Below are 27,400 nucleotides of genomic sequence, written 5' to 3'. Positions count from 1 at the left end.
ATAAACACATTAGTTCATTATTGAAGAAGCATTTGTTTAATATTATTGTTATGGAGGCATCTCCATTGTCTCTCGTGAGACTTGTTTCTACAAATGAATATATATTTTTTATTATGTGGTTGAGAACCGCTTCTCCCACTTCCTCTAGACCTGCTGAAATCTGGGGGAATCAGTGCGGCCACACATTTATCATACTGCTATTCCTATTTCCTCGCACAAGCTCACATGATCTGCGTCACAAAACAACAGCAATGACGCATTGTGTAAACTGCCATATTATTATTGCACTAACCCTCCTTAAAAGCATGTTTATCTCTGACTGATGCTCAGTTCACGACTCCTAAGGAGAATATTAACATAGTTTTTATTTACACTTATCTTTAATGGACTGTGAGTGGACATTCAACAGTGGTATGGTTGCACTCTGGCAAGTTTACATACACATCCTGTTAATACTGTTATTTTCATTTACCTCAGCTTATTGTTTCAATCATTATGGTTTATTTGCTTCTATTTTATCTATTAGTATAAGTCAATCCTTACCTATTTTTTTTATTAATGTTTTTTCTGCCTGGTGTTGTTCAGGGAACTTTTTTTCCCTTTTGAGGTGGTTTGGTGTTGTCGAAAATTTGAAATTCAATAAGCTTGAGTCATAAAAAAAACAGATTTCTCTTTTATTGCAAAAATAACACTGTACTATTTAAGTATCTGCCATCTTCTGTGAGAGGCTGTGACTATATTAACATGAATTTGCAGATTAATACATGATGTTCTTATTTCTATTTGCAGACTGAAATAAATTCGAAATGCAGCTGGTAAACATGGAGCTCATTTTAATTACTTTGTATGCTGCTGGTCAGTTTAATCTGTCACAGTATCATCATTTATTAATTGAATTACATTGTGTATTCATAATCTGAATCTTAACGGTGTTAAATAGACGTACTGGAGTATAAAGTAGGCCTAAAAATATTTGCCAGAGAAACGTAGAGGAGTAGAAGTATAAAGTAGTGAAAAGAGAGGCAAACTACTCACTGCTGCTCCTATAGCAGTATAAGTATTTGGGCACTGTCTTAGATGTCAAGTTGAATTTCGATGTGAAGGCAAAGCAACGCCTGTTCTTTTTAAGGAAGCTGAGGAGTTTTGATGTTAATAAGACAATCATGAAATTGCTCTATTCTGCTTTTACTGAGTCCATTCTTTCTTTTAACATTGTCCAGTGGTTTGGTAATCTGAGCTTAGTTGGAAAAACTGGTCAAGTTGTGCTGTAAGATAAAATTACTTGTAACAATCTACAGCATCTGTTTGAAGAAAGGGTCACCTCTTAAGCTCAGTCTATTGTCTCAGACTCTCAGCATCCCCTCCATGTTGAGTTTCAGGTGCTTCCATCAAGGTGGAGGTTTTGCCTCCCTAAATGCAGCACTAGATGTTACAGATTGTCCTTTGTTCCATCTGCTATCGTTATCTTAACCAGCAGTGACCACTAATGTCCATGATTTACCCCTGACAGTGTGTGACACTGGATACTGTGTGTCGGGGACATTAAAGTTTGACCTTACCTTACCTTATAGGTCCTTCACCTGCATCTTGTCTTTGTAATTTCACACTGTTAAATTTGAGCTTTCTTATGTAATTAGGACAAACCTCAAACGCAAAACTGACATATACTTAGAAAAGTGAGAACTGAAATGATGTACTTCATATTATGGACGGAGAGGAAATATTTGTGTGGTTGTAGTGCCACCTAGTGGATGTATCAGCTTACAGCATATATAGCTTCACTAAAGAACCATGTTACTAAAAGGTGTGGGGCCTATACATGGAGTTATCTAATGTTATTAGTGAATTTAATAGACTAAAAATGCTAAACGTTTCCATGTTGACACATTTAAAGTCATGACAAACAGACATGCGCAGTGAAACAGGCTGTAATCAGTCAAACAGTGCTCCCAGGTGTGTTTGATTACTCACAGCCGTGGTGGTATTTTCAGAGGTTGCAGGACACCGCCGCTCCTTCCAAACTTGTTCGAGGCCCAGAATGGACCACAAGCTTCAAATGACTTCTTCTTGGTGGATTATCATCCTTATCTCACTTTGCACACTCACAGACAACCGGGTAGTTTACAGCCAAGGCCCCAGCGCCACACTTAACTCTCATATCCCGAGCAGATCTCATGGTAGCACCCAGCCTCAGGTGACTGAGGTCCAACAGCAGCACAGCGCGGGGCTCGGTGTGCGGCCTCGGCCTGTTGTTGTCAGCTGCCTCCCGGACTCGATGCGGGTTGTGGTGCAGGCTGACATGTTTGACACGGGGATCCAGGTGGATGGTGGACATCTGCGCCTGGGCTCAGACCCAGTGAAGGAAGGGAGTGCATGTAGAGCGGTGCCATCAGGAGAGGCGGAGTTCACCATCCAGGCCCATTTGACGGATTGTGGAACTAAACTCTCGGTAAGCAGGATGTCTTTTTATGGGATGCAGCTTAAATGGACTTATAGGAATTCAGTGTTTTCTCTGTGACTGGTTTTAGGCTTAAAGGAACAGTGTGCAAGATTCAGGGGGATTTAGTGACATCTAGTGGTGAGGATTGCAGATAGCAACCGGCGGAAACTTCTCCCATTTAGAATTCAGTGTTAAATGTTTAGAGATTTTTTTACCTGGAGCTGAATTATCCACAGAGGTCTCTTCCTCTCCAACACAAACAGACCAGGGGTCTCATTTCTAAACATTGTGCATGCACAAAACAAGGCCTGAAAGAGCTGTACGTTACTTTCCAAAAGTTCCAAAAGTGTTATAAAAACAGACTTGATGGGAGAAACTTTGACCCATGCTTATGAACATTTTGGAGACAGGGAATTGGTGACACGGATTTTGAGATGGAAGTCTGATTGTAAAAATTGTTTAATATTTTTGGCTTTTGTCTGTACGTATATTTTTAGTATGGGTCCTACACATGATTTAATAAAACAAAAACGGCAAAAACATGGAGTAAAGCAGTGTCACGTTACAAATCTGTGTTTTGTCTCCTCTTCTCCAAAACAACTGGCCCAGTGATTCAAACCAGTAAAAACACTAAATAAAGCAGTTTCATGTTTCTACAAAATCAGTTTATTTGACATGGAGGGGCTAAGGCAAAAATGTAAATGGCCCTATCAAGAGCCAGTGTTTTGGTTTGTCTGGTCTGGGCTACTGTAGAAACATGACAGTGCAACATTATGATCTCCAGAAACAAGGACCCGCTCCCTGTAGATATAAAGAGGTCATTCTAAGGTAAATAAAAACATGACGATTCTTGTTTTTTAGGTGATTGTACACTGATGAAAACATACTTTGTTACTGTCAATATATCCCTCTAAATCCTTCACAGTGGACAGTGCATAATTGTAACGTGAAACTGCTTTATTCAGTGTTTTTACTGGTTTAAAAGAGGAGACATCTGCTGATAATTCTGCTCCCAGTAAAAACCTCAACAATTAACACAGTAGGAATTCTAAGCGTAAGAAGTTTTAGCTGGTGTCAATCTGCAATCCTCACCACGTATGCCACTAAATCCCCATAAATCTTACACACTGTTCCTTTAAATGCTTATATTGTTAGGCCTGCGTTGCTATGTAGCTTTATACATTCTGAAAGACTAACATTGTTCCTTTCAGTCGACAACAGAGAAGATTATTTACTCTAATGTTCTGATCTACTCACCTGAACCTTCATCTGATGGTTTGCTTAGACTGGATGGAGCAACCATTCCAGTTCAGTGTCATTATGAAAAGTAAGTCCTGTATTTGTGACACTGTGGTTTATGTTTGTGCTGCTGGAACCAGCTGCTTGGATTTTGTTGTGATCTTGAAATGCTGCTATAACAGGCCGTCTATTTTCAGGAGATATGCTGTGGATGGCATTTCCCTTCATCCCACCTGGGTTTCTTCTGTCTCTACTCTCTCGGCAGAAGATCAGATAGACTTCAATCTGCTACTCATGACTGGTATTTAAGTAGATTATTAATGGAGCATCTTTTTCTTTTTAGTTTCATTCTGCAGTTTTCATGATTGATCCTCCTCTCTGATGATGCCTGTTGTATGAGAGCATTTTAAATCTATTTCTTGAATGTTTGGATTTCTCATTTTTATCTCCGCAGATGATTGGTGGTTTGGGAGGGGATCTTATTCGTACTTCCTGGGTGACCCCATTCATTTTGAAGTTTCTGCCATCATTGGTAACCACATGCCCCTGCGAGTCTATGTTGACCACTGTGTCGCCACAGCAACTCCAGATGCAGAGGCTACATTAAGATATGACTTTATTGAAAATTACGGGTGAGTCTTATATCCAAATCTTAAAACCACCACCAAGGTTCTTATGGTTAAAACGGTCATTCTGGTTTTTGTGGTTTCTTTTGAACATTTGTCTTCTTCTGTGGCCCCTAATAGGTGTCTAGCTGATGCTTACCTGACAAACTCCAGCTCCCGTTTCCTACCTAGAGCTGAAGAGCACAAGCTCAGGTTTCAGGTTGAGGCCTTCAGGTTCTACCAGGAGCCCCGCAATCAGGTCGGTCAATATTTCTGTCTTTGGCATGCACTTTGGAAAACCTTTTTAACAGAAAAACAGTGCATGACTTGTATTAGTTAGATTATTCAGGTCAGCACACACGAGACCTCAAAACTTGTTCATATTGCACATTTAACTGTCTCTCTCCCACAGGTCTACATAACCTGCTATGTGAAGGCTGTTCCAGTCATGTTGGCTGTCAACTCTCAAAACAGGGCGTGCTCTTTAATTGAGAACAGGTATTACACTAATTATGCAGCAGTTTAAAGTCAGCATGGTCACAGTTAAGTTATACCTCTTGAATGCCATCTGAAAATGTTTCCCCATGTGTAAAACATGCCATGAGGTGCATTGAATCATCTCACAAATTCACAGAATTGAGTTCTCTTCATGTTTAATTGCCTCCTTCTCCAGATGGAGGTCAGTGGATGGGAACGACCAGGCGTGTAGAAGCTGTGATATCTCCCTCCGGGGTGCGGATCCTCTGCCCACAGAACCCTCTAAAGCAACCATTCACACCCAAGCATTGCCCTCCGTGAATTTGCAGGAGCGTTTAGTCCAAAACAGACCTGAACAACACCCGGCCAACTACTTCAGTTTTCGTCCAGGAATGCACCAGAGCCAACACAACATACATCAGCAATCCTCTGCTGGAGTGATGAAGAGAGGAGCTGAGAGCAAAGCAGGTAAGAAGAACAACAAATATTACATTTACTAAATCTTCATGGACAATTCTTACATTTCAGCAAGTTTAAAAGCCACCAAAAATCCCACATTTACTGACAGGACCTTTTTAAAAAGGACAGTTCACCACCAAATCAAATATACATATTTTTTCCTCTTACCTGTAGTGCTGTTTATCACTCTAAATTATTTTGGTGTGAGTTGCAGAGGGTTGGAGATATCAGCCATAGAGGTGTCTGCCTTCTATCGAATATAATGGCACTTGGCTCGTGGTGCTCAAAGCACCAAAAAATACATTTGAAAAACTCAACAGCAATGTCTCTTTCCAGAAATCATGACCTGGTTACTCAAAATAATCCACAGAGCTTGTTGTGAGCAGTTTCATGTAGGAACTGTTTTCTCTCTACTGAACCGTAACCAACCGCATTACCTCATAGATGGAGGCATGCATCTACTCATGGACGACATGCTTGTGCTCGTGACAGTGTGAGATGTAAACATTAATGTTATCCGCCTCAGCTGAGCTGTAATGTTAACTAGCTCAGTAGTGCTAGTTAAGCTAGCAGTAGATGCACACTTCGTTCTGCACAGTGATTCAGATGGAGGGTGTACATTCATTCAAACCTTTATTTAAGACTCAGGAAATCAATTGAAGGAGACCCTCATTTTCAGACAAGCAATGAGCAAACAAAGAACCATCATGCATATCAATTAACATAAATTAAATCCTACAAAACAGTAGCAATGAATGATTGCAACAAGTAGAAACACAGGGTGGTAAACATACTGAAGTGTAGATGTATAGTTAAAACCATTACAATTAAAACAAGATCAGAAATAAGGCATTTAAACAGCCATAAGGGAGGCAGAGTGTCTAAGTTTAAGGTTTTCTGCAGATTATTCCATGTATAATGTGCACTGTAAGAGTGACATTTGTCCTAGTTCCAGCAACAACCTATTCTGTGAGCAAATACCAAGGTTATGTGAGGTTTGAGTTAAAAGGGGTGAAATATAGGATGGAAGCATCTGCATCACAGCTTTATGAATGAACAAATACCAATGTTGTTCCCGCCTCACAGCCAAATGTGGCAAGCTGACCTTCCGGTAAAGGTGGCAGTGATGGGTTATGTAAGAGGACAGCATCCAGTGATTTCAGTGTGGAGGCAGCAGCTTTTCTGTAGATAAAAATGTAGTGTCAGTGGTATGAAAATAGTTCCTTCGTGAAACCATTCACAAGGTCTGTGGATTATCTTGCGTGTGTTCAGTTGACGGACACAATAGATTCTGAAAGAAATGGAAGGCTGACATCTAATTATATTTCAATGTATCTGTTTATTACCATGGTTCAGTTATGTATTGAACTTGCAGTGCAGCTGGAAGAGGCCCTGTCACATTTTGAATTTGTTTTACAGAGCAAACTGTCCAGCTGGGACCCATTACCGTCCTGCCATCCAGCAAAACTGACAGAAGGTCATCGAAGTCCAAAACAATACTTTCAACAAAGACCAGAACCACCTGAGACTGAGGTCAGCACAGTGGAGACTGTTGCTGCTTTGAACAAGACAAAATGTTTAGGACACAGTCACTGTGAATGCAGAGGTTAATCTGAACTCTTATTCTCAATGCTCTGCAAAGGGAAAGTACTCACACATTGTGATTTACTTTATTACAGTATTTTCTGTACAAACAACAAGCCTTTTTCCCAATAAATATTTTACATGAACTTGTTTTTTTTCTTGCTTCTCCAAAACAGGAGCATCACAATTATCTATTCATAGGATATCTGATCTTCACAAAATCCAGCATCCTGTTGTTCTTTGGCACGAACATGATATGCCTTCAGCAAATAATTTAATCAGCATTGGGTTTTAAGCACTCATCGGGCCCAAGCTGCAGAAGTGGATTTCAAAAGAATGCACTGATCTGATTTTTTTTTTTTTTAAATCATCTGTGTATTTAACACAAACACACAAACACGACACATCCTTTGGAAATCCACTGTAACGATTCATCGAACGTAACACTATTATTTTGATAGGAGGAGAAAAGCAGACATGCTATTAGGGAGCACTTCCCTCCATTACTAGCCGCAGCCTGCTTGTCATGTAGTCACATTATTGATTAATCATTGTGAGTGTATATGCGCCAGTATAAAATGTTGGATTTGCCTGCCACATCCTGTAAAAATGTCAATTATGTGATTTATTTATTTATTTATTTTACTGCTTTTGGTTACGTAACTCTTAATTGTTTGTTAGAATAATATACTGAAACATACTCATTATGTGCTACTGTGAGATCACTGCTGTGCTCGAGTGTGTTGTCGCAGTTTGCCCACGCCTTTATTGGGTTTTAGCTTGTTGACACTGGCAGCGTTTTGCATGTACACTATCACATCTACTAAAGTGTTTTAAAGGAATAGAGTGTAAGATTGAGGAGGGTTTAGTGGTATCTAGTGGTGAGGACTGGACTGCAGATTGCAACCAGCTGAAACTGCTTCTGGTTCGCATTCCTTCAGTGTTCATTTTTACAGGGAGACAAATTTTCCACAAAGGTCTCTTCCTCTTCAAAACAAACACACAGGGGGATTAAAACAGGTAAAAACACTGAATAAAACAGTTTCATGTCATAAATCGGTTTCTCTTATGCTGCTTGGCACATCACAGCTAGCGCAGCACCTGCTAATGTGTGCTCACCTTTTTTCTCTAAGAACTTTATCAACATGTACAGGAGGTGTTTACTGTGAGCCGAATTCTCTGCAGAGGTCTCCTCCTCTCCAAAACCAATGGACCTAGTGATTTAAATCAGTAAAAACACTGAATTAAGCTCCTTTACCTTAGAAATCAGTGTTTCTCCAACACTGTTTGGCTTATCTGGAACAGTCCGCTAGCGCAATGTGTGCTCCCCTTTTTATTCTGGTAACTTAAAATCCACAAATTCACGAGGTTTTTACCATCAGCTGAATTATCCACAGAGGTCTTGTCTTCTCCAACACTAACAAAACTGGTGATTTAAACTGGGAAAAGCACTGAATTAAACAGTTTCAAGTTACAAATCAGTCTTTTTCTGATGCTCTGGTCACGGACACAAATGGCTAACACATTCTCCTCCTCGTCACATATCGACGTTTGGTCACCAGGCCAAAACCCGTTCTGGTGCTGGCCACCATTTTGTCAACTGCCGTGTTTCAGCCAGGATAAGTCTGTGTCTGCAACACCCAGTCACGCCCAGTTTTGGCAACCATCAATGAGCCAAAAACACATTTTGGTGTTGCATGGCCACCATTTTGTCTGACTGCTGTGTCTCAGCCAAGATAGGCCCATATCTGTACCAGCTAAATCTGGGCCAGATTTGGCAAAAGTAAACAGGCCAAAGCTCTCTCACGTTTGGCTACATTCGAAATGAGCTTTGATAGCAGTGACTTGAATTAGCTTGTTTTGTTCAACACGTTCTCACTCCGACCTCGTCACATATCGATGTTTGGTCATGGGCTTTCCACATCCAGATACAGCGTGAAAGGTACCCTGGGTGCGTTGGTTGCTGACGTTCTGGGACGCCTTGTCAAGTTCTGCCTGTGACATGCATTGTGTTCTTTCAAAATACACTTCGGTTTTCACAGGAAATTTAACATTTACATACAGTCTCTTTCAGAATAAATACGCTACGTCAGTACAACAAAAAAGTACGCAAACGTTTGTGGGGGGTTTTTTCCTCCAACAACTAACGTGTGGTTGGGATTAAACAACAAAAATGCGTTGTTAGGTTTAGGAAAAAAGAACAGGGTTTGGATTCATAAACTTTCAGGACACAAACACCACTCTCCCAGGTGAAAGTCGGACTTTCGCACCTTCACTTTCCTTCTTGACCCGCCACGTTTCTTCCTGACCCCGCCAAGCACCATTAAACTATAATGGTGGCCAGGCGCATATCATGCAGACGTTAAAGGACGACTTTTTCGTCAGTTTCTGATGCTGCAAGTCACTGCCAAAGCGCCAGATTTCAACAACTTCAGTATGAGACCGAGTTGCCAAAACAAATGATACCGGTGATTTAAACCAGGCAAAGCCCTGACTGCAGTTTCAAGATACAAATTAATGTTTTTCTGATGCAAATGACCCTATCTAGAGCCAGTGTTTGGTGTGTCCGCTCTGAGCTACTGTAGGAACATGGCGGTGCAACATGGCAATCTACATAGAGGAGAACCCGCTCCCTATGTAGGTAAATGACTCATTCTAAGCTAACAAAATCACAATAATTCTTATATTCCCCTCTTGCTGATATGTTCCCTTAAATCCACACTGTACCTTTAAATGGTCTCCATATCAAAGCATTGCAGCCTTTTAAGGAAATACCTGACTTGACCCCTTAATGTACAGAGTATTAATATTTCAAATGGAAAGTCTTTGCGCTCTTGCCAGCAAGGACATTTAGTTATTTGGGTTTAGTCGTGTCAGCACCTCGGACAGCGCCCATTATTGTTTTGCTCACTGGGCGTGCTGAGCGCTGTCCACGGTGCTGAGCGCTGTCCACGGTCCTGAGACACGAGAGACATCAGCAGTGGCTTCTGCAGGCCGCTTGTTTTAATGTTCCCTCCCACCTTCACGATTAATCATTGGGTCCTTTCTCAGTGCTTCCGACACGACTGGTCGATGTCCTGGGCGCCTGTTTACTTTCATATCCAATGAATAAGCCATTGTATGTAAGGCTGTGTTTACGGGTTGCAGGACAGCATCAATATACCGCTAAGTGCATAATAAATCAAGGGCACAGTGGAGCACTTAGGAGTTAATGTCATGATCATTAGCATATGCATATGCTGCAGATGGCATTCATCTGTCTGCATTGTATTTTGGTGAATACTTGGTGGTGACTGCTCAATGAGGGAACATTTTACCAGTCTTTCTCTTCTTTTCTCAGTGTTTCTCTGTGTCCTCTGAGCATGCGGTGCGTTGATGATGGCTCTGCGTCAGCGTTTCAGCCAACGCATCTTTCAGCGCATTAAATGACTCGTCTCGCCTGCACTCTGTTTCCCAAGCTTCACTGTCGAGGTTCACTGGACCACTTCTCCCCTTTGAACACATCAGCGATGCTTTCCTCCAGATGCCAAGCTCTGGCGGTGTTCACTGCTTGCTTTCTGGTTCGCACAGTAGTGTATTCCATCCGAAAATGTGGACAGGTCGTTTGCCGGGATGAACAGGTCTGCTGCGCGCAGGGAAACGACACCACTGCCGTCACCTGTTGCAGACAGTTCGTGGACAAGACTTACTACAACATCGCCATGGTCACCCGGAAACTTTCCGGGGTGCTTATAATGCTGCTTCTCTTCGCTTTGGGATACTTTATCCAGCGGATGTTGTGCACCAGATCGAGGCAGCTCACCCCGCCAAACAACGGACACCCAACTGTTACCACATCGCAGGATCCGCTCATGGAGAGCGGTACACCGGACAGCTTGATGGATCCGGCTCCTGCTCCTCAGCTGCCCTCATACGAGGAATGCAAACGCCTGCCGACATATGAAGAAACGGTGCGGGAGGGGAGCAGAGCGCGGCCGGAGTCCAACATGGGACAAGCGACAGGACATGGATCTCAGTTGGATACATGAGGGTTTCACTTTATGGCACAATTCGACATTTGAGATTTCATTTCACATCATTGTGATGGACATTTCAGAAACACAAACCGCCCAGGATGTTGTGTGCTATTTCCCCTGCAGCAGCCTCGACCGTGTGCCTCTGTGCAAGACGCATACATGATGACCCAGCTACTATACTGGCCAGCGATTTTATCACTCAGTGCTCCATTTGTTCCGAGGAATATATCAGCGAGTGCCCAAGTTTGGTTTTATTGAAGGCTTTGCTTATGTTAATAAACCATTGAAAAGAACAACTTTAGGGTTGCCATGTAGTGAAAATCCGTTTGAACACTTGCTTTTAACTCTTTAATTCATCAGCAATTATCTTGCAATTTTTTTTTTTTTTAAATACCATTTATCGAAAGCTTAACATTTGACACTGCAAACTAGCTGGGTTATTGTAATAACCTTAATTGTTTAACTGCATTATTGCGCCAGAAAATTAGTCATCACTGCAGCAGTGTCTTTATCACCAAATTCTACTTCTCTCGCTGATCAGACTCCTAGAAAGAGAGAGTTTCATGTAAATGTCTGAGTGAGATAATCGAATTCTTTTTAATAACTGAGAGAAGATATAATGCACACTGGTGAAAATCATTTCTACAGTACCTTATTATGTGTTAGTAGGTCTAATGCACAGTAATAGACTTCGTGGCATCTCGTGTTTCCTGTGGTATCCATTACAGCCTACTGACATTAGAATCATATGCCAGACCAATTAACATGTTCACTTAGCCTAGGCTACTCTAACAGTAAGAAGCTTGCAAGATTCTGTTGCTCCAACTGAGTTATTTTACATGCACATAGAAGAACAGACTTAACCAACAGGTCTGATCTCTTTAAATGTGATTTATTGTTGGTATAAAGGAGTTTAGATTCAGATTTCCAAAGTTGTTTCGAAATGAATTTTTCATATTGTGAATAGTATGAAAATAACATATTCGTTATAAACCAAAGTTAATGTTTTATTTGACCATTTGGATCACGCGTCTGAAGGCCTCTTCAACTCCAAATCCCGTCGATGCGGAACAAGGCTGAACGAACCAGTCCCGACCCGAACAAATCTTTTTCAGGTTGAACACGTCCTTGATTTCAGTGACAGTCAGAGAGCCGTTCACGTCCTGCTTGTTGGCGACAACAACGAGCGGACGGCCCCGCAGCTGCTCGCTCCTCAGCGTCTTCTCCAGCTCCCTGCGCGCCTCCTCCAGGCGCTCCCTGCCGGAGCTGTCCACAACAAACACCACAGCTGCTGCGTCCTGGTGGAAGCTCTCCCAGTGCTCGCGCATCTTCCCCTGACCACCGACGTCCCACACGGTTACGGCGATGTTCTTCCTGTTCTTTTTCGCCTCGAACATTTCCACATTGAAGCCGATGGTAGGGACGGTGCTGACGCACGCGTTGTGTTTCAGTTTGTAGAGGAGGGTCGACTTCCCGGCGTTGTCCAGACCCAGAAGGAGGACTTGGGCTTCTGGTTGTTTAGATCCTCGCAGTCCCATGACAGCGTGGAGATGTAGAGACGGTCACATCAAGTGGGATAGGCACATCTTCCTCTTACAGTACTCTCTTGACGCAGTGTTTGCTTAGTGCGTTGCCCGGAGTTTAATAGATAAGCCATTTGCTTCGTGCTGACAAGAACTCACAGCTCACCGATAAGGCGCCATACCAGGGGGCAAAGTTTGCACCAGACAGAGGATATCCCTTGAGGTATGCGAAGTTATTGCAGCTGTAAGAAAATATTATTCAACCGAGTTTTATGCAATGACAACCTTGTCATGCATGGGCTATAAAAGTTATTTTATTGACAACCACTCTGCTATTAAGTTTGCAGAGTCGAAAAGCACAGTGAAAGAATCACCAGATACATTCTTTAAAGTTTTAATTTGCTATGTGGCTTGTTTTTGGAAAAAGCACCTTGCTGTAAATATGATTTCTAAGAATAAAACACCTCTGAATGAGAAAGAATAAAGGTCAAAAGAGTTTTTTATTTAAAAATATATATCGGACCATGGTGCACAGTGCCTTGGATACACACATGTTGTACGAATGAGATACAATCATTTACCTGAAATTACATTCCGACACAGTTTAGAGGTTTTAATAACATATACAACACAGTTGTTGCCTCGGTGTAAGTGACAATCAGTAGGTAAACATATTCAGACTTCTGCTAAAGAAAGAAATGCAGTTTCTTCCTGAACTGGCAATAGCCTTCTCTGTACAATAAATAAAGAAAGCATCATGGCGATTTAAGTCGTTAAATTCTTCATTTCAACACACTTTTCAAACAGTCCACACAGTCCAACTCTTGACCAAAAGGTTAAATGTCAAGATGTTGTTAACCCTCTGATGCTGCACCTTCTTCCTTCGAACTTCCTCAAAGACATCTTCCAGTTATTGAGAGACATTCTGGACAAACATTCAGTCCTGAGTCAACACAGACCTCCAGTCCATATTCAAACTGAGAAACATTTAATTTCAAATTTCAATTTCTTTGTGCATTTACATACAAGCATGAAATCAGCTCTAAAAAGACAAAAGATAACGTCAAATAAAAAGGACGGAAAAATAAATGAGAGCTGGTCAGCCATTGGAAAGATGAACTTTTCACCTTGACACAGTTGGCAGTAGTGCTTGCAAACCACTCCAGGCATTTTAAATAGCAGAGTGGTTGTTAGCTGTGATCACAAGACGTTTGCAAACAAAAAACTCTCAGTGCAAACTTAAAGGTCCAGTGTGTAAAATTTAGTGGGAATATTTGCAGAAATGGAACATAGTATAAGTCCTCCATAATCACTTTAAAATAAGAATTGTCTTTGAATGAGCCGTTTACCAAACACTGGCTCCAGCTAGGCCTATGGGTGTTTTTGCATCAGCCACTATCACAGCACCTCTGCAACAAGAGCATTGGAAAAACACCAATTTGTTTGTTTGTTGAGGGGTTTTTTGTTAATATTTTGTTTTGTTTATATGAAAATGCTGTATTTAGTGTTTCTTAAATCACCGGGTCCATTCTGCAGAGGAGGAGACCCCTGGGGAGAATTCAGCTCCTGGTAAAAATCTCCTTAACATGAAGGTATCCTAAGAGAAGTTTCAACTGCAATGTGCAGTCCTCACGCTAGATGCCAGTAAATCTCCCTAAATTGTACACACTGTTCCTTTAACCCAAACTCCCTTCTTTCATTTGATCTACACATTCTTATAAAAATTTAAACAGAAAAATATATTTACGTGTATTCATTTTTATAAACACAGAGATAACAGCTCATAGTCTTGTTGGAGACGACACAGTGGCGCAAAGAAGACGTTGTCTCTCTTTGCACGACACATGCCACTCTTCCCATTTCATCGTCTTCCCCTCGCGCAGTCTGACACTGTATATATGAATGTCTCATATAGACTAAATTAATAAATCACAGTGATCAGTCCAGCCTTCCAGAACTCTTCCATGTCACGGAGACGATACAAATCCACCTTGACTCCACACGCTGCAGTGAGGACGCGCACCTCAGTGCAGGAACCCAAATCAGCGGCATCCTGCTGCGCCCAAGACGCCCAAGCTTCGGGACACACAGAGTGCATCCATGCACGAGGTGCCTCATCTTAATTTAATCGAAGACTTCGATTGCAATTCACCTGAAGATTTCTTTGTTTGCTTGTATCAAGATCTGGCCCATTTCTCTCCCGGCTTCACCCACACGCCTCCAGTTGGATTGTCCATCACGTACACTAGCCCCCCGGCGTCACCGCGGCTTTGACTCCAAGATGTTGACTTCTCCAGTGCCCGGGAGGAAGAGTGAACACAAGCCGACTGACTGATCACCTTCTTCTGAATGCGGACAACAGGGGCTGGGGTGCAACTTGCGTCGATTCTCTGGTACATGTCCACTTCGCCAAAGCGCTGAAAAATCACTCGCGCCTCTATGGAGGATTTGGACCCGTGTTGTCCCATATTGTGACTTTAATTGAAAACACTCGGAGGAGAATCAAAGCAGAGTTGTGTAATGCGTGCTTGTGTCTGAGCTGGCTGAATGTCAAGTTTCTTCGTCTGGTGCCTGCGCGCACTCGTCTCACTTATAAAGTGCCAAATGTATGTGTATAAAAGGACAGCGAGTTCCCGTAACGTTACCGTGACGCACTTGACTTTATGATTACGAGACGCCTGAATGTTGCAACGCGTGTCTTGTGCACTTGGATCAGTCCATGACCGAGCTATTCTCAGTCTCTCCACCTGGTACAGCCTGTCACTAAACTTGACATCATCGAGCGCTTCCGAGCTGTCGGCGCCCCTCCCGAGGGCTGCAGCGGGGTTGAGTTGCCTTGCACAGAGTTATGGCATGGAAAGCTATTTGTGGTCTGGCAGGTTGAGGCATCTCAGAAACACTCACAAGACGTCGTGTGTTTTCCCCCCCACCGTCACTCTGATCTCACCACCTCATTTTTTAGGGATTGTTAATAGTTGACAGATTTACAGCAACTGTTTCTTGATACCGATGAGTGGGGCAAGAGCTGATTCACACTAATTAAGAGGTGATGAAGAATATTAGTCACTGTTATCTCATCTATTTCTGTTGTGCCCTTGAGCACAGCACATTCAACTCAACTGTTTCAGGGGGCCGCAGGTGTGATTGTGTGAAAATGCACCAGCATGTGTTGTGAGTAATGGATCAGTTGCACTGAGCAGCATTATGATGCATTCAAGCACTACCCGAAAAATATGAGTAGGCCAATTAGGCGTAGATAATTAATACCATACTTGTGAGGCATTCATGCCTTTTAAATTCATGAGTTTCACAGTTGTGAGGCATTTGTTCATGAATTTACATTAGTGTTGTTACACTCTGCATAAAATAGGTATGTAAGCAAATATAAAATAATTCAAATTATTATTTTATGATGCATTCATAAGCCTATGTTAGGCAGCTACCTGTTCAAACCAGTAGGAGTCGCTGTTGCGCCGTCTATTTCGCAGCAGAGGTGGCAGATCACGCTGTTTGTCCCTGGCAGGACACCGTAGCTTTGAGATTTGCTCTGTTTAGGACGCCATGTTTTTCAAAGTTTACTTTTTCTTTCTTGCCCTGCTAGATGAGCACTGTAGCAGCATTCTGCATTATATTTCAATATCAGCACTAAAACTTTAATTTCACAGATTAAAAACAATAAATTGTGAAGACAACAAAGCCACAAAATAGCATTTTCAGTCTTGTGTGTGATTTATCCAGGCAGAGGAAATCTCCGCTCTTCGCTAGGCTAATTTATACAATGTAAAATGCCATAAGCTTGTGCTAATGATGTTAGCGTGTTATAACGTTATTTGTTTGGAAAACGTGTTAAGTATAAGCCACTTGTTTTGTCAGTGAACCTCATGAGTTGTAATGGAGCTGAATTATGTAACGTTACCTTTGTTAAATGTTGCTGTTGTCCCTGGCTTCATACGAGTAGAGGAAATGTCCGCAAGCCCCTAGCCTAATTTATACAATGTAAAATGCCATAGGCTTGTGCTAAAAAATATTAGCATGCTGTATTTGTGGGGAAATGTGTCCAGTAAAATAGAAATGATTCATCTGTGAATGCTGTGAGTTATAGTGAAGGTGATTTGTGTACTTGTGTTTGAAATTTTCACTATTGAGCCATGTTTAATGTGTGTTTAGGTGTGTTTTGAATCAACTAGATTTTACAGCACTTCACAGAGACCTTTGGCGCCGACTAGTGTTTTGGAGGTGTAACTGCAGAGTGACACAGACACCACTGCACGTGTATAAATGCTCACAACGACGTAGGCCACATCATGGGATCTCTGCTCTAACCACTGATCCACTGGGCACCTCCTTATGTTTTGATAAAGGTAAACTGTGACAAAATATTATACTGCAAGAATGATTCCTCCCCCCAAAAGTACGAATCATTGCAATACCTGTCAAAATGACCACAATATGATGCAGTGTATGTATTTATTTAATTTTGGCTCACATGATTTTGCTTCATGTGAAAGACAATTCTAGAGTTACGCTCACATTCGTTACGGATCATTGGATTGTGTGGCTACAAAAAGACCAAGAGAAATGAATGTTGACAAATGAATTTGAATTATAAACCTGTTAAACAACTTATTAATCTTTCACCTCAAAACCTTGAAGCAACAGAACAAACAAAAAATTACTGCAAAGTATTTATTAGTCGAAAAACACTCCTTTGCAGCACCAAGATGTTCGACCTTTAAAGCCGGCAAACATGTAAAATACAACCCTTACAGTACATTAGAATCAAAAAAGGTACCAAAAAGTACATGACAATATCACCAAAGGACGAAGTAAAACCTAAAAGTTTTAATTATTTTTAAAGAAAAGTGACATTGTGCTTGTTCTCTGTCTGAAGGTCATAAAAGAGGTCCAGTCAGGTTAACTTCTGCTGGTTCACAGGAGACCTGGGGAAGGACATACAACAGGGTCACGCACCTTTCATCCCAAACATCTCAGATCTAAAATATTACAAAGTCACATTTAAAAAGGTAATTTAGTGAGAAAATAATTCAACCATTACATTTTTTATTAACACACCTTACCTGTCAGTTAAATGTGATTATACCTTCTTCACTAAACTAGTCCTAGTACTTGTGGTGGAAGGTAATTAGGTACATTTACTTACTAGCTACTTGTTCTTTACTTGAGTAAATCCATTTTCTGCTACGTTCTACTAATCCTAACCCTACCTCTACTCCACTATATTTTAAGAGGCTAAAATTACTTTTTACTTCACTTCATTTGTTTGATGACTTGATGACAAAAGTCACTGGGGTTATTTTTATAACAAAGTACTGCGCTGGTATCTGTAGCATGCTACACTGCCGTATGTCACGTTATGTTATATGATGTCAGTAACAATTGTACTCATGATGTTTTATTCTAAATTTAACCATGTGCTTTTGTTGCCTAAACATAAGGAATTAAACATAAAATGGGGTGTTTTGGACGTTTATTTTCAAAAAGACTGTATGCATGTGACGAGCAAAAACTAGATTTCGTTTGTGTTCAGAAAAGATGGAATGCATGCAACAAGCGGCTATTGACGCGTTGTCCCAGTATGTCCAAAATTGACACAGGAGGCTACCTAGTGTCATATTTCAATGTAAAATAGGTCCTCTGACAAAATGGCAGTATTTGATGAGTTGAGAAGGCGTTGCATGTACACACAATGGTTGTAATGTTTCTGGGCATAACTGAAAATGAATGACATATCGCATGGATCAATACTTTTGCAGTTTTACTTCAGTAAAAACTTGAATGCAGGACTTTTAATAACGGAGTATTTCTACACTTCAGTATTGCTGCTGCTACTTGAGCAGAAGATCTGAGAACTTCTTCCACCCCTGGGGTCTTTGTTGCATCTCTCTATGGTCTATAATAAAGGCTTAAAATCACCCCCAAAAAAATCTCTCTAAAAGTGCCGCTGCTGCAGGTACTCTTCTTTTGGCCGGGCAATCTCCAGCTTACACTGTGGAGGAGAAGCAAACTTTAAATAGTGACTTGACAGATCCAGCAGGTGCAGAAAAAGCAATGGAATTATTAATGCAGTGCAAAAATGTTATTGTCGAAATCTAACCCAGCAAACCTTTCTGTTGACTTATGAGTCAAATGTACTTTGATTTTTTTTTTTTTCCAGAATGAAACTGCTCACAGATTTAGATTTAACAATGTTTTCATTTCATCATGTCAACATTATAGGTGGTCATGGAAGCATTTTAATATATACATATACATGCATATATATAAAAACTTTGGGTTATTGAAAAAATTGAACCCTCTTCTCATGGTGGAGACTTTGAACGCAAATTCTTACAAGCAGAAGCACGGTGGATACCGTAAATGAGTCTGTAGATTTTCAGTGCTTCTATTAACTAGCCTTTCTTCTTTCTGTCTTCTTTTTTTAAAAAAAAAAAATCAGGCACTTTAAGATGTGCCTTCTCACACACTTGTGCATTAATATGTGTATTTTGTATATATTTTTCTGTGTATATGTGTATGTATATTGTTTGGTGCCTTACAGCTTAATAATTGCAAGTTTTCTTTTTGTCTCAGTTGATCATCATTTGATTCAGCTGTGTTGCAGACAACACCCTTTCCACACCTGCCCAAGATGAAGTGATTACTAATTGAATCCTCCCCCCTTTCTATGCAGTTGACAGGACTGCACACATTTACCATTGCTGCCTGAAGAGTTTGACTCCAAACGCGTCACAGAGTGGATTGCATGTTTAAGCCTGTATGTGTTTTTTGGCCTGCCTGATGCCGTTCGCTGCAGATTTGAGCCATTAAAGGGTGTGTTCTTTGCTTCACAGTAGCTTCCCTCATTTTTTCTTTTGATGATTTTGCCCCTGGAAGCCCTGCTTGGTTTTTCCACTGAGATTTTCAGCCTGTAAATACTCATCATTTGGCTGCTTAAATTATCCAGTTCCCAACAGACAAAACTTCATTCTGGTTGTTTTTTCAATCACACAATCCCACAATCTTCATTTGCTGCTTGACGGTGCAAAAAATGTGCCGTCCCGAAAACGATGTTCCTCATGATCTTTTGTTGAATTTATGTGCGGTGAGACAAAGTTGTCAACCATCAAACACCCCTCACTGTGAAACCAGGGGGTTAAAGGTCACACTGCAGGGTAATGTACAAGGGCAGTATCTAGCCTTTCTTCTATACACTAACTTTAAGATAAAAGTGGGTGTGTGTGTGGGGGTGTGTGTGGGTGTGTGTACCCAGAAGCCCTGGATGTTGAGGTATTTCTTCTTCAAACACCTCTTAATGCTGGCTTCATCTTTGTATGTGACGAAGATGAAATCCTTCTTTGAATTGCAGTCGTAGAAAAACTCAACAATTTCAATCTAGAGGGTGAAGAGGGTGGAGATTCTTGTGTTAAAATGTTTGATCCAAAACAAAAACATATTGATGAAACTTCATTATAATTTAGGAAATGCTTTTTTTTTTCTTTTAAATTGTTTTTTCCCATAAACAAAAACAGATCATGACATCAAAGTTAGTTGACTAAAAAAGACATGAAGAAAAGAATAAAGAAGATAATCATAAATAGTTATGAAAGTGCATTCAGTAGGGTGCAGCTCTCCACCAGGTGGCTGCCTGGGCTCAAGACAATTCTTATCATCCCAGCAGACGTGCCGCAGCACGTATCAGAAGCATCCCAGAGGCTAATAAAAATTCCCAGCATGTTGCACAGAGCAAAATGATTTCTCTTGCTACAGGCACTGTATGTGAAATATAGATACAACATAATTATGAGGATGAATGTAATGATATATATATATATATATATATATATATATACACACACACATATTTGAATGGTATTAACTTTGTCTGTAGGCTACAGCACAACACATTACATCATAAACACAACTAAAATAGACAGACTATTTCATCTTGTAACGTGTGTAACTTTAGTGGATCAAAACATATTGGATATGGAATTAATCTGCAGATGCTCCAGTTCAAAGAAATACCAAACTTTTTTTATGGATATCAGTTTTTTTGAGCCACGATGAAGGTCAAAATGTGCCCTGAAACAGACAGTAAGTCTTGATGTTGCAATATGGTTTCAATCAGCCACTTGTTCATTAGCCGTTTGCTTAATTAGGCTCAAAGATAAGACCATCTAAACATGGCTGTGCAGCAGCTTTCGGACCAAAATCAAATAAACCACCTCCCTGCAGAATTCTGTATTAGAGCAATGCATGTGTCCAAAGGTGAGTACTTCTGCCAGTGGTTCACAAACTGACCTCCAGTTCTGTAGATGATGATCAGTGTCATTGCCACTAACTACTACTACCCAGGCTGCTCTGTTGAAACACTTAAATGGGTTTTACTGTGGCTGCATCTAGAACAACTGACCTCTCCGAAGGCCCTGAAATGTTCCCTGATGGTTTCCACGGTCGCTTCCTGGCTCAAACCCCTGACAAAGATCTTCTTGATGGGCTTGGTGGATTTTTCTTCCTGGAGATGAAGAAAAATTAGTCAATGCTGAATTATGCTTTTAAGACTATACAAAAAACAAAGCTTCAGGGGCAGTACAGTGCCTGAAACTCTTACAGGCATGTAGGCTGATGTTGACTTCATATAAATAAAAAAAATAGTATTAAAAAATAATACATACTGTTTTTCATTTCTTCAGCACTGTATACATTTCATATCTAATTGAGAAGCTTTGTAGAAATCATCCTCAGAGTGTGTCAGTGTGTCAGAGCAGAATCCAAGAGCAGACATGTTCTTTGTACACCCAGAACCATCTAAAACTCATTTATACACAGTATGTGTTGACTCAGCAGGGATAACATTAAATGAGAAAAGTTAACCTAAATATTATATTTTCATATTTTCCTTTAGGCCTGCATAAGTAAATAAAGACATTTCCACGATAAATTGATGCTGAAGAAGCACAATGAGTGCATACAAATATCCAGAATGCAAGAAATAAAGTGTTTGAGTCTGTGTGTATTGTTTATCAGAACTAGGGTGTCAAAGGGCAAAAACAGCTCATTAATCCACGATGATGTGAGCAATAGAGCAGATGGTGCGCGTAAGAGAGTGCATAAGCAAATATTTAACACAGTGAACTTAATGCTGGGAGAACATGATACAGTGATGACCACGTCTGCCAAGATAACTGTATGTGAATAATGTGTCCGGAGCTGACAGTGTGTCACCGGTCCTCGAGCACATTCAACAAAGACTCAGAACAAATGCTTTATTTAAAAACAAACACAACATGTTTGGTGCATATTAATAAAAGTAGGAACTTTTTGAATTCTGCACAGAGATTAATTTTAATGTAACTTACCTCATCTGATGAACTCATTCTGATGCTCTTAGGCTGCTCAGATGGTACTCAGTCTGTAATAACAACACGATAATCACATGATAAATAAATAAACATGTATTTTTAATTTTGAAAAAAAATCTTGACCTTGAAAGCACTGATTTGACACACAAACAAGAGCTAAGTAATGGTGGCTTGTGCAAAGAATGGGGAGCATCCATTTCACAACACGAACAGTTAACTAATTTACTTAAAAAACGAATCAACTAATCATTAATGTAACTGAACACAAAATAAGTTTTAGTGCAAATTAATTGGGCGAATCAGTGAGTTCACTGAGCTATCTGCCAATCAAAGTCCGCAAAGTTTGTTTGGCTGGATTTAAGTTTTCTCCATGATACAGTCCTTCTAAATCATAGACCATACAGCAATGAAACAGCTAAGGAAAGCTTGTTTTTTTTTTCTTACCGTTATGTGTGAATGAAGTTTAATCTTCTGCAGGTTAATGGACGTCCTCACGCAGGTTACACTCAAAAGGGGTTTGACAGATGCACTGATGGATTCCATGGTAACCACGGTTAAGTCCACTTCAAATGGTTCCAATTTCAAAAGTGTTTTTTAAAAAATAAACATTAAACCCACCTGTTTCTATCGCGACTTGCCATTCCACGTCACTTTCAGGAAGTGAAAGCTTATAGATTGTCATTGCTTGCGCTTTTGATCAGAATATATGTCAGTCAGTATCATAAACTGCATCATTCTGTCATGTTGGGCAAATGTGCTCACTTGGTCACTCACTCATGCAGGCTCTGACTGGCCAACGGGCAACTCTGGCACATGCCAGACCGACCATGTAGGCAACAAGGCCCCTAGCAGCAATGCTGGAGACAAAATTGATGTGATGTTGGGTTACACCGTCCCAAAATTGTCAGTAGCCTACCTGTATTCCAAGGCAGATGCAATGGTACTGGCTATGGTTGGTTTATTAACTCCACATCATGTGCAGACACAAAGTGATGTCAACCAACCTTGCTGGCTCACTTGCAGTACATCACATTCTAGCTACTTACTCTGGCTCTCTAATTGGTTACATAGTGTGTCTACCTGTGTAACCCAATGCCATGACACAAACTGCCTTTTCAAGGTGCCCTCTGTCATGGTGCTGCCTCTGCATCTTCAGCTCCAAGTCAGTATTAGTCATGAGCGTTTGCTTACACCATACATACTGCTCATAGCATTTATTATATGTATTTAATTGATTATTGTTTGACTACTTTGCCCTTCTTCTAATAGCCCTTTAAAACTACAGATATGCTTTTTTTTGCAGATGACACTCAGCTGTATGTCAGTCCTACTTAGATCTAAGAAATCTAACAGCAACAATAAGATTAGTTTACAGGATTATCTTTTTCATCTCTCCTTATATATCAGGGTTTTAATTGAGTTTTCACCCAGACAGCTTGGGTTTAGTTAGGAGGTGTAGCTAATGTGAGTTCAGCTGAGACATTGGTTAATAAATAATTATTATAATAACAAGTAAACCTGTGTCACAGAATGACGGTGCAGATGTTCTGCGTGTTGTGATTGGTGCACTGGTCTCTGTGAGGGTCTTTTTCAGATTGTCTTCTCTCAGCTAATTATCAAATGCAGGGCAGGCGTGAAGTGCCAGAGAAGGAGGGCTTACAGCTGTGGTAATAAGGTTACTGTGGAAGGGTCTTGGTTTGCACAAGATGTGACTGGAGAACAAGGGCAAGAAAGATGTCAGCCTACAGCCAGGTCTGAACAGGAGAGTGTAAAAGCAGGGACAGTTTGGCACACATACATGACATGCTGCAACAGCTGGACGCTGCAGGAAAGAGGGAGACGCTTCCTGGGAAAATGGTGACTTAATCTGCACTTCACCACTCCTATGGTAACGTCCCACTTTTGTATTCACCAATTGGAGACTACCACATGCTGCAGCCAAAGCTTAAGTAGAACTGCTCTTAGCTGGTTTGGACACTCTTTTATCAGAGACATCTTATTTTGTCCAGGGGATGTTTTATTCTTCTGAGTGACTTAGACTTTTAACCTCTGTTTTATATCTACTTGTGTTTTACTTAAGAATAAATTAATTGTTCAATCTTAATCCCTACATGCTTTACTAATCAGATAGTGTGGAGTGACGTCAGCTGAGCCAACATGTCCGCAAATGTTCCAACCCACGACTAAAGCTAACATGTAAATATCGGCATAGGTAAACAGGGATGGCGCTACACTGGGGCTAGGGGGCACTATAGCCCCATCAGAAATCTGTGTAGCCCTAGTTAAGCCCCTCAAGCATTTTATTTTATATGTTATAATATATATTTTTAAGTTGAAAATAATAAAAAGTTCACAAGTAGCCATACTGTTCCAATGCAATCCTCGCTTGCATGTTTGTGCTGCGCCTGTACCCCATTGATTGGTGTGTGTGTGTGTGTGTGTGTGTGAGGGGAGAGGAGGGGAGGGGGGAGTCCTTTATTTATACTCGCACATTAGGCTAAGGCTAGCTAGCCTACAGTCCGTTGCGATGGATTGTTTTGTGATCAAGAAAAAAATCGTAGATGATATGAGGATTACAAATGGCTGGAATATTCATATTAATAATACATATGGAATAAATGCACTTGCTGTTGCATTTTGGATGTATTGTCTGGTTATTGGCAGGCGATGGGCGCTGTCCGGTGCTGAATCTGTCACCTTTGCACGTGAAACATTTTTGCCATTGCCTTGTGGTCACTTGTATTAGGCTGAACTATTTTGTTGGACATTCTCTGGCCAAATTCAGTTAAAACCATTTTTATATCGAACATGCTTGTGCTGTGTATCATAGCTGCTTTTATTGAAAAAACAAGAACCTCCTTATAAAGTAACTGAAGTCATGAAAATCAGTTATTTTCTTAGCACCCCCACGTATCGGTCAAGCTCCCCCTTAGCCCCGGGAGAGAAAAAATCCTGGTGCAGTGCCTGTAGGTAAATATAGATAAATAGGCAAAAAGAACTAAACATGAATTATGCATCAAAAGTAGACAGTCTGAGACTATGATTTATTCGTGTTACCTACAAATGAACAAGCTAGATTAATTTAGATGTACTTACTTGATAATGACGGTTCCAGCTCTGAGGAAGATAGCAGTCATCATCTACACCAGACTTCAAATTGTTACACCATGCATCATGTGATCTTGATGTCATATCACCTGTACGCTTGTTAAATGTTGTTAAGTGTAGGCAGTATCTTTAAAGTTTTTATGTGAAACTGTAGTCACAGGTCACTGGTGTCTTTATTTCCACTTTATTTTATGTTAGATTAATTTTGTTTTTGTTGTCTTTTCCTGTTTCAGTGCTTCATATGAATGTGTATGATTTTGATTATTTCTTGAGACACTGTTTGTTAACAGTTTGACATACAGTACAGGCCAAAAGTTTGGACACACCTTCTCATTCAATGCGTTTTCTTTATTTTCATGACTATTTACATTGTAGATTCTCACTGAAGGCATCAAAACTATGAATGAACACATGTGGAGTTATGTACTTAACAAAAAAGGTGAAATAACTGAAAACATGTTTTATATTCTAGTTTCTTCAAAATAGCCACCCTTTGCTCTGATTACTGCTTTGCACACTCTTGGCATTCTCTCCATGAGCTTCAAGAGGTAGTCACCTGAAATGGTTTTCCAACAGTCTTGAAGGAGTTCCCAGAGGTGTTTAGCACTTGTTGGCCCCTTTGCCTTCACTCTGCGGTCCAGCTCACCCCAAACCATCTCGATTGGGTTCAGGTCCGGTGACTGTGGAGGCCAGGTCATCTGCCTCAGCACTCCATTACTCTCCTTCTTGGTCAAATAGCCCTTACACAGCCTGGAGGTGTGTTTGGGGTCATTGTCCTGTTGAAAAATAAATGATCGTCCAACTAAACGCAAACTGGATGGGATGGCATGTCGCTGCAGGATGCTGTGGTAGCCATGCTGGTTCAGTGTGCCTTCAGTTTTGAATAAATCCCCAACAGTGTCACCAGCAAAACACCCCCACACCATCACACCTCCTCCTCCATGCTTCACAGTGGGAACCAGGCATGTGGAATCCATCCGTTCACCTTTTCTGCGTCTCACAAAGACACGGCGGTTGGAACCAAAGATCTCAAATTTGGACTCATCAGACCAAAGCACAGATTTCCACTGGTCTAATGTCCATTCCTTGTGTTTCTTGGCCCAAACAAATCTCTTCTGCTTGTTGCCTCTCCTTAGCAGTGGTTTCCTAGCAGCTATTTGACCATGAAGGCCTGATTCGCACAGTCTCCTCTTAACAGTTGTTCTAGAGATGGGTCTGCTGCTAGAACTCTGTGTGGCATTCATCTGGTCTCTGATCTGAGCTGCTGTTAACTTGCTATTTCTGAGGCTGGTGACTCGGATGAACTTATCCTCAGAAGCAGAGGTGACTCTTGGTCTTCCTTTCCTGGGTCGGTCCTCATGTGTGCCAGTTTCGTTGTAGCGCTTGATGGTTTTTGCGACTCCACTTGGGGACACATTTAAAGTTTTTGCAATTTTCCGGACTGACTGACCTTCATTTCTTAAAGTAATGATGGCCACTCGTTTTTCTTTAGTTAGCTGATTGGTTCTTGCCATAATATGAATTTTAACAGTTGTCCAATAGGGCTGTCGGCTGTGTATTAACCTGACTTCTGCACAACACAACTGATGGTCCCAACCCCATTGATAAAGCAAGAAATTCCACTAATTAACCCTGATAAGGCACACCTGTGAAGTGGAAACCATTTCAGGTGACTACCTCTTGAAGCTCATGGAGAGAATGCCAAGAGTGTGCAAAGCAGTAATCAGAGCAAAGGGTGGCTATTTTGAAGAAACTAGAATATAAAACATGTTTTCAGTTATTTCACCTTTTTTGTTAAGTACATAACTCCACATGTGTTCATTCATAGTTTTGATGCCTTCAGTGAGAATCTACAATGTAAATAGTCATGAAAATAAAGAAAACGCATTGAATGAGAAGGTGTGTCCAAACTTTTGGCCTGTACTGTAAATATTTAAAAAAGTACAATTATGAAAACCCCTGGTAGATTGACCTCTACATAGTAATGACAAAACGATAATAATAATAGCTTAATAATTACTACTACTACTAAAATGTTAAAGAGAGAGACGTGTAAAGAGAAAGGGAAAGGGAAAAAGAAAAAGCCTGGGGTAAATATATATATATATATATAATTATATATAATTATTATTACATTTTAAATTACATGTTCTTTTTTTTTTCTTTTAATTTTTTCTTTTTACTAACTTCTTGCAATTTTTTTGGGATCATTTCTTCCTTTGTTGCTCATTGCCTTCTTTCCATGTTTTTAAAAGCAATCAAGCCAATTTGCTCAGGTTTCAAAGGACTGAAACACTTCTTTAAACATTCTATTGGTGTACTAACATGATATCCTAGCATGTAACTAAAGTACACTTATTATTAATTTACTAAAACACTGCTGTGTTTGAGATTTACTGTGTACATATTTGAAGTGAACTAAACTACAACTTAAAACTTAGAATAAAGTACTTTTCATGTATGTATATACTACAATACACTATTAGCAAAATTAATTTCAAAAGTAAACTAAATTACCACTGTAAGTATCTGCAATTTAATATACTTTTTCAAAGAACACTGAAATACACTTTAAAATTAACTTTAG

At 40.4% G+C, this 27,400-nt stretch overlaps 3 protein-coding genes across 3 annotated transcripts; 1 reads left to right on the top strand and 2 right to left on the bottom strand.

The window, feature by feature from the left end:
• Positions 1–1,803: 1,803 nt before the first annotated feature.
• Positions 1,804–6,923, top strand: LOC125901734 (zona pellucida sperm-binding protein 3-like). Its single transcript, XM_049597613.1, has 8 exons — positions 1,804–2,449; positions 3,652–3,767; positions 3,877–3,980; positions 4,134–4,311; positions 4,426–4,543; positions 4,697–4,782; positions 4,958–5,229; positions 6,640–6,923. Exons 1-8 carry the CDS (start codon positions 2,039–2,041, stop codon positions 6,744–6,746), a joined length of 1,392 nt encoding a protein of 463 aa, XP_049453570.1. The 5' UTR covers positions 1,804–2,038; the 3' UTR covers positions 6,747–6,923.
• A 4,308-nt stretch (positions 6,924–11,231) lies between these two features.
• arl14 (ADP-ribosylation factor-like 14) lies at positions 11,232–12,600 on the bottom strand. The gene has a single exon (XM_049598766.1). The coding sequence runs from the start codon at positions 12,356–12,358 to the stop codon at positions 11,828–11,830; it is 531 nt and encodes a 176-aa protein (XP_049454723.1). The 5' UTR covers positions 12,359–12,600; the 3' UTR covers positions 11,232–11,827.
• Positions 12,601–12,824: 224 nt separating this feature from the next.
• Positions 12,825–22,940, bottom strand: LOC125902438 (heterogeneous nuclear ribonucleoprotein A/B-like). The gene is made up of 6 exons (XM_049598767.1): positions 22,324–22,940; positions 22,150–22,234; positions 21,703–21,755; positions 20,757–20,858; positions 19,610–19,735; positions 12,825–18,350 (listed from the first exon to the last, which is right to left on the bottom strand). The coding sequence occupies exons 3-6, from the start codon at positions 21,718–21,720 to the stop codon at positions 18,294–18,296; spliced, it is 303 nt and encodes a 100-aa protein (XP_049454724.1). The 5' UTR covers positions 21,721–21,755; positions 22,150–22,234; positions 22,324–22,940; the 3' UTR covers positions 12,825–18,293.
• Positions 22,941–27,400: the final 4,460 nt, after the last annotated feature.

Source organism: Epinephelus fuscoguttatus, linkage group LG15 (assembly GCF_011397635.1).
Source record: "Epinephelus fuscoguttatus linkage group LG15, E.fuscoguttatus.final_Chr_v1".
NCBI lineage: Eukaryota > Metazoa > Chordata > Actinopteri > Perciformes > Serranidae > Epinephelus > Epinephelus fuscoguttatus.
This window is presented reverse-complemented; position numbering and strand designations above follow the sequence as displayed.